The 7,189-nt window shown below is 46.7% G+C and overlaps 1 protein-coding gene across 2 annotated transcripts in view; it reads left to right on the top strand.

The window, feature by feature from the left end:
- Positions 1-1,192: 1,192 nt before the first annotated feature.
- Positions 1,193-7,189, top strand: part of LRIG2 (leucine rich repeats and immunoglobulin like domains 2) — a 49,051-nt gene continuing 43,054 nt past the window's right edge. For both annotated transcript variants that reach the window (XM_004699516.2, XM_045291850.1), the window contains exon 1: positions 1,193-1,589. In XM_004699516.2, the coding sequence (XP_004699573.1) occupies positions 1,351-1,589 (239 nt within the window). In that variant the 5' untranslated portion in view covers positions 1,193-1,350. The remainder of the gene's footprint in view (positions 1,590-7,189) is intronic.

Here is a 7,189-nt window from a genome sequence, read left to right as displayed (position 1 = left end):
CCAATAGCTGATTTTTCTTAAGTAGGACACCAGCGGGAGAAAGGTGAGGCTTTCTACTCTGGTGAAGAGTTAAAACCCAAAGGGGCAGCCACTGTGAGTCAGAATTGAGTCGATGGCAGCAAGTATAATCTGTGTAGTAGAGAACACCAGACCTTTCTTCCGAGGTGTTTTTGGATGGATTCAAACCTCCAACCTTTTGGTTAGCAGCCCAGCATGTCAACCATTTGCACAACCAACATTATTATTCTTAAAAGTCTTATTCATCACTTGGGATATAATCCATGGCTAAGTGAGTAAATGGTGGGCAAACTTCACTGCTAATACCCAATTTTCCAGAATCTCGGCTCCAGAGTAAATTTTTGAAAATATCGCACCAGGCTTCATTTTGCTGACTGCTTAATGAATACCCTTTAAAATCAGCGTTCTCTCTCATGCTCTTCTACGATAAGAGAGTTTATTCAGGACAGCATCCTCCAAAAGAAAGGTATTCTTGCCCACATTATTGAATTCCAAGCTATAATATCGGTGGGGGTGGGTGCATAGATTAAGAATAATCAGGACCCCCGTCTTCAGGAGTTTTCAGCCCACCCACAGATAGGGATTACGTGCTGGCGTTGGGAGAGTGGGCGTTGTCGCCCCTTGCAGGGCTGCATGAACAGCAGACGACCGGCAGGGGGCAGACGCGGCTCCCTAGCTCCGGGCTGGAGGCTGACCTGGCTAATGCCGGATGGCAGGAAGCACAGGAGGCTCCAGATTCAAGTCCGTGCCTTGAAAGGCGGCCCTTCGGTAATTCTTCTTTGTTGGGGTCCAGAAACGACAAAAGATCCTCTCCTACCATTGTAGTCTATAGACCCACAGTCGCAACTCCCACCCCAAGCGCTCCCCTTAAAGGAGCCTGCGCCCTCCAGCGGACGGACGGTGACGGAGGTCTAGAAGAGCCCCTGAAAGTGCCACACACCTCCCAAGTAGCTCTTCTGCCCTCCCAGCCCCTCATCGAGCCCCGCCCTCCCAGCCCCTCATCGAGCCCCGCCCTCCCAGCCCCTCATCCACCCCCGCCCTCCCAGCCCCTCATCGAGCCCCGCCCCGACGCAGTCTCAGGCTGTAGCCTGGATTGGCTGGCTCCTGTGCGTGAGGACGTTGCGTCGTGGGGCGGATCGGTGAGCGGTGTCCGTAGGGCCTCTCAGTCGCCTCTCCCTGGACACTGCTTGCATCTGTCCCTCCTTTACCTTCAGCGGGGACAAGGGACAGCGGGGGCTTCTAGTGGTCGCGCCGGGCGCCAAACGCCTCTGCCGAGCTGCCTCTTCTAGCTGGCGGCTCTTCTCGGACCGAGTCCGCGTCTGGGGGTGGAAAATGGCGCCGGCGCCCCAAGGCATTCGGCAAGAGCCGCTGCTGGGGCATCGGTCCGGACCGCTTCCCTGGCTCCTCTTCCTCGCTCAGGCCGTCCTGCTCCTGCTGCCGCCCGCCCAGGCAGGCCTGTGCCCGGTGCCCTGCTCCTGCCACCCGCCTCTGCTGGACTGCAGCCGCAGGAAAGTGCCCGCGTCGAGCTGGAGGGCACTGTGGGGCCCGCTGCCCGCACACACCTCCAGCCTGTGAGTGAGAGGGGAGGGGAGGGGAGCGTCCCCGCCGAGGAGGCCCGAGGGGGGCCGCGCGAGTGAAGTTCTGAAGGAAAAGCCCAGGAAGGAGTCGGGGAACTTTGTTGTGGGTCGTGGGAGCTTGAAAGACCAGTGTCAGCAGGGTTCCTGGGGGCTTGTATGAGGTACAGGGTTACGATTCTGGGGGCCAAGCAGGTGGGATCCCAGGCTTGCAGGGGAGAGGGGTTGGGTTGAGGATGCTGTTAGAGGGGTCCCCGGTCCTGGACTCTGGGATTGATCCTTGGGTGGGTTGACCGTGGAGCCGATTGCCTCGCTGGCTTTAGGCAGGCAGCTTCATCATTTGGCGTGTGTTTCAGCTTGAGTGGCCCCCAGGCACCTGATCTTGTACCTAGTGTCGCTAGAGGCATATGGCCTTTTGTCCTAGTTCACACGGTGGCTCATTTTGAGCTGCAGCTTTGATAGGTCTGGTGGTGGTGGTGGGTGACATCCAGCAAGCCCTCTGGGAATAGACTCCTTGCACCCTGGAGTTTTCCTGGATGGACAGGGCTGAAAGCTGTCTCAGGTGTCAGGAGAGCCAGCACTGTCTAGAACAGGTGTCCTGACAGGTGGCCTTCTAAAACCGGAAAGGATATTCCGGTTTTACAGTGACGCCTTAATTAGATGCTTTGTGATGCTCTGTGTTCAGTGCATTTCTTGGTGGTAAAGAGTTAAAAATTAACACCCATTCTTTATATATGGGAGACTAGTACAATTTCCCCAGAGATTCCCTGTTGCCTGCTCACCTCCTTAGACCTCTATTAATGGCTCCTGGAGCTCTCATTAGGCTGAGTAGGCCTGGTGGCATTAAGAACAACAGGTATTAAGTGCTACAATTATGGGATGCCTTAACCCAACCAATAACATAGTTGCTTCTCAGCCGCTAACTGAGCAACACACTCATTAATTGACAGACTTCTCATAGAGTCATCTTAGAGCAACGAGAATGGCCTGAGGTGAGATTAAAACAGGAGGGGTGGTTTGAATTTTCATTGGAAATAGACTGCTTGTATACAGTAGAAGGCCGCTGTCTACAGCAGCGGTTAAGAATTAAGTACATACTTCTAAGCTAATGTAGATAGGACATGAAGTTCCTTAATATACAAAGTGGCTTTGATTCCTTTTCCAGGCCCCTTTTGAAGCCGCTCCCCTTGTATTCACTGCAAAAATTTAAGATAATTAAAAAAAGAATCAAGTGTTGTTGCAAGCCAAGAGCTGCAGTGTAGTAAAATGCTTCTGATTGTTTTCCCATAGTGACACCTGTAGCTAATTTTAGTTTTATCCACTCAGATGTAAAATTTCATGTCAATATGCAATATAATCTGAGTTGAAACTAGTACCTATCGCATCCTCTCTGTTCTGCATGTATCAAGTTCCTTTTTCTAAGAAATGTTTGGAACAGCTAGCTACCTGAGGATGATGAATAAATTTGGTGCAGGTTGAAAAGTAACACAACTTCATTTAGCTAATTGGAATAAGTTTTCCCAACTTTTTAAGATCCTCCACTGGTAGGTAAACAGTAATTAGTAATGGTTTTATGGAAGATGTATTTTCTGTCTTGATTTGATTTTTGTTTAATTAAGATAGATTGCTTAAAACCAATGACATTAGGAAAAGAGCCAATGACATTCAAAAATTTTAAATGTCCTTTAATGAAATTGACATTTTCAGTTGCAGTGCAATGCCTGGGAGAGCGATTCTCTTGTAGAAATGTAATTGGATGGAAGTCTTCTATTAGCAGATGGATACTTAGAATGTTAAAAGATAGAACTGTACTGTTTTAAACTGGAAAAAAAAGGTAGCATTCTTTAACTGTGAAACCACCAAATACAAATGGGTTTCTTTATGTGGTTTTGAAATTTTGAAACAGGTGTACTAATTGAAGTATTTTAGTGAGTAAAATCCAAACACCCAAACTTGCAGCCATCAGAAAGATCATGGAAAAGCTCTATCAGTTGTGGTTTTAGAAGCTCTCTTCATTTTGCTCTGTATCAGGGACTATCCCTGAAATTGAACTTACTTATTTAAAGTCTGACTGGATTCTCTGTGGATGTCAGACATTGGATATTCTGGATTCTCGCCACACGTGCACACACGTGATTGGGGACCAGGTACTTTAGTCAGCGTCTTGTGCCAGGTTAGGCATTAGAACCTCTCTTCCTTGATCATCTGTCACTGTGGCCCTTTATGATAGCACTAACAAATTCAGGTTAGACATTGGGCTGCTAACTGCAAAGTTAGTGGTTCAAACCCACCAGCTACTCCGTAGTTGATTTAAGAGCTTTTGAGTTCATTTCACTCCCCCACACCCTTTACTTTCTCTCCTGGAACATGACATGAACTCTTTCCACCTTCTATTGTGCGTAAAGGAAGAACTTTGAAGAAAACGGAGAAGTAGAAGCATTTTTGACATAACAGTTCTTTTCACTTGGGTGAGTCCACCCAAATTGCTTTAAACTGCAAAGTGGTGAACTAAAAGCTCCTTTTGCAAAGGTACAGATTGTTTTCTTTCTACTGAGGTCTTTCATGCTTACTGCCACTATTACTGTCTATATTTCTTTCTTGTTTCCTCCTCTCATTTTGTTTCCATGATATGTGTCATGATACTTCTCAGAAAGGTGAGGTTGACTGTGGGCCGAAAACTACAGTGTGCTAGAAACTTGCCTTTCTCTGTGATCAAGCCTGGGTAGGGCTCCCCAGCTCCAGGCCTCTAACCCTCCAGAGGCAGGAATGAAGAGGAACGCTTTCATATTCTGGATAATATCTGCACCACAGAGTGGAGAACTGTGTGTGACCCTGGAAATGCCCTTCACCCCTTCCTTTTCTTCAGTGTTCACAGTGTAACCACCAAGGACAGTGGTTTGTTTTGATACCTTTAGTCAATCGCATTATCCCCTTGATTTTTTGTGTTTACATCAGTGTCTACAAGAAGCCCAGGACCTTGAGATGACCTCTACTCTCCCAGAGGCACACTCCCCTGCTCCCATACTCCATGTCCCTATTGCTCCTCAATCATCCTCCATCCTTTCATCCAGGCCCCTTCTAGTCTTCAGCTGATAACGATCATCCAGCATGTTACACTCATTTTATTTTGTCTTCCAGCAGAATGCAAATGTCACGAGGACAGGGACTTTTTGTTTGTTTTGTTCATTGTTGTAGGTGAACAGGCACCAGGTGTGTGGGTGCTCAAAAATATTTGTTGGATGAACGCAGTGAATAATTAAAGTGTGTGGTTATAGCTTTTGAGAGCAATCAGGAGAAACTGTCAAAGGTATCCTGCCTCATTTTTTCTCTTAGGCCTTTAAAAATCTTGTTAGATGGAGACTTAGTTATCTAAGGAGCCCTGGTGGCACCAAGGGGTAAGGCATTGTGCTGCTAACGACAAGGTCAGCAGTTCAAACCCACCAGCTGATCCAAGGGAGAAAGCTGAGGCTGTCTGCTTCTCCAAGATTTACCATCAGAAGCCCTATGGGCTCTACTCTGTCCTCAAGGGCTGCTGGCCGTTGGAATGGCCAAATCAAAGGCAAGCTTGGCCATAGAGTCAGTGCTGACTCAGCGGGACCCCGTGTGGGTTTCTGAGACTGTGACTGGGTACAGGGGTAGGAAGCCCAGTCTTTCTCCTGAGGAGCCCGTGGTGGTTTTGAACTGCTGATGATGCAGATTGCAGGCCCTCACCCCCTACCCCTGTAAGCACTACGCCACCAGAGCTCCACTTGGCATGGCAGAGGGTTTATTTTGTTTGTTTAATTATCTAGTGCTGTGGTAACAAGTACCGTAAGTGGGTGGCTTTAAGAAACAAGTGTATTTTCTCATAGTTCAAGAGGCTGGAAGTGAGAATTCAGGGCGCACTGGCTCTAGGGGACTCTCAGGAAAGACCTGTTTCAGCCTCTGGAGTTCTGGTATGCCTTGGTTCCTTGGGGATTTTTAGGAGCCATTAGTGCTTTTGTTGTGTGTAGTCTGATCTTTTTTATACCTCCGAAGTGATTAGGTGTAACATACACTACACTAATCAGGCTGTACTGGTAACGCAGTCCTGTTCTGAAATGAGATCACATCCACAGGTGTAGCGGCCAGGATTCCAAAACATATTTTTGGAGTCAAAATTCAATCCCTAATAGATGGTTTCTGTTCAAGATACCTCAGTCTCATAGCAAGCATTGTGAGTGGATCGGGACATTATCTTAGTTAAATGTTTGTGTTTCAAAATCATCTTTAAAAAGGTTGGGGAGGGGGGAATTCTGACTATCAGGGGGCTTCAAAAAGCTGGTGGAACAAATGGAATGGAAAGACTGGAATTTTCCCACCAACTTTTTGAATCCCCCCATCATATAGGCACATTGTTATTCTGGCTTTGTCCAGTTGCGCCAGAATTTAGAAAAGCTTCCCCTGAATCAGCCTTGTGTTTATTCTGATCATCGTTCCTAGCGTCTATGGATGTTGACTAAATAGTGAAAAATAATCAGTTGCAGGCAGAGTGTTACCAGGATTTGCAGCTATAGTGTGAAGAGTTTTTAATAGGCCGCATCTTTTTCCCACCTGTCCCCTGCCCACCCCCTTTATCCCCTCCCTCCCCCCATCTAAAGTTGGGATATTTCAGGGACATTGTGGGATGTCTTAGCACAGACGATTGCTATTCTAGCAGTTAGCAGAAACATCTGTTTGATTCATTAAGAGAACTAGCCCAAGCTCAACTCCTCGCCATCAGGTGGATTCTGACGTGTAGCAAGCCTATGGGACAGAGTAGAACTGCTCTTCTGGGTTTCTGAGACTACTTCTTTTTGGTTTGTTTTTTTAAATCCTTTTATTGGGAGCTCTTACAGATATCATAACATTCCATAGTTCAATCACATCAACCAACACTAATTCTTTTTGGGAGTAGAAAGCCTCATCTTTGTCCCGCATAGTGGCTGTGGTTTCGGACTGACCTTGAAATTAGCGGCCCAACTCGTAACCCACTAGACTCACTGGTAATTCCTTAAACTGACTTTTTTTGTATGGAGGGAGAGTAAGCGGTTATGGTGTTTCACTTTGCAGCTTGCCAGACTACTTACTGTTTTAGTGAGCTTGCTCACTTTCAACCGTGATTTTAAAGCATGTATAATATGCTTTTCATTTGTATGAAGATTTTTTTTTTCATATTTTATTTTGATTAAAAGAAATTTTTTTTTAACCTATCTCATCTTCTTTATACTGGTCTAACTGGGGAGGAGGCAAACAGAAGATGCTAGCCCATAAAAATCTATTGCCACTTTCAAAGGCATTTTTTTGTTAAGCTCAAAAGTCCTTTGAGCTAAAAAAAAAGTCTGCAATGAGAGAGCCTTAAAAAAATCTGTTGAGCTAAAAAAAAAGTCTGCAATGAGAGAGCCTTAAAAAAATCTGTTGTGTTGGAGATCATGGCGGGCTGGTGGTTTTGCAAGTCCACCTTGGCCTTTATGAGGTCGTGGTGGCCCAGGGGTGGAATTCTCCCCTTCCATGTGGAGCCCTGGGCTTGATTCATCAACTAGCCAGTGCACTCATGTGCAGCCACCATCTGTATGCCGGTAGAGGCTTGCACGCTGCTA

The sequence above is a fragment of the Echinops telfairi genome, unplaced genomic scaffold (assembly GCF_000313985.2).
Source record: "Echinops telfairi isolate 266 unplaced genomic scaffold, ASM31398v2 ScPeMD7_443;HRSCAF=831, whole genome shotgun sequence".
NCBI classification, from domain to species: domain Eukaryota; kingdom Metazoa; phylum Chordata; class Mammalia; order Afrosoricida; family Tenrecidae; genus Echinops; species Echinops telfairi.
Note: the sequence above shows the minus strand (reverse complement) of the source record. Positions and strands in the feature narration are given on the sequence as shown.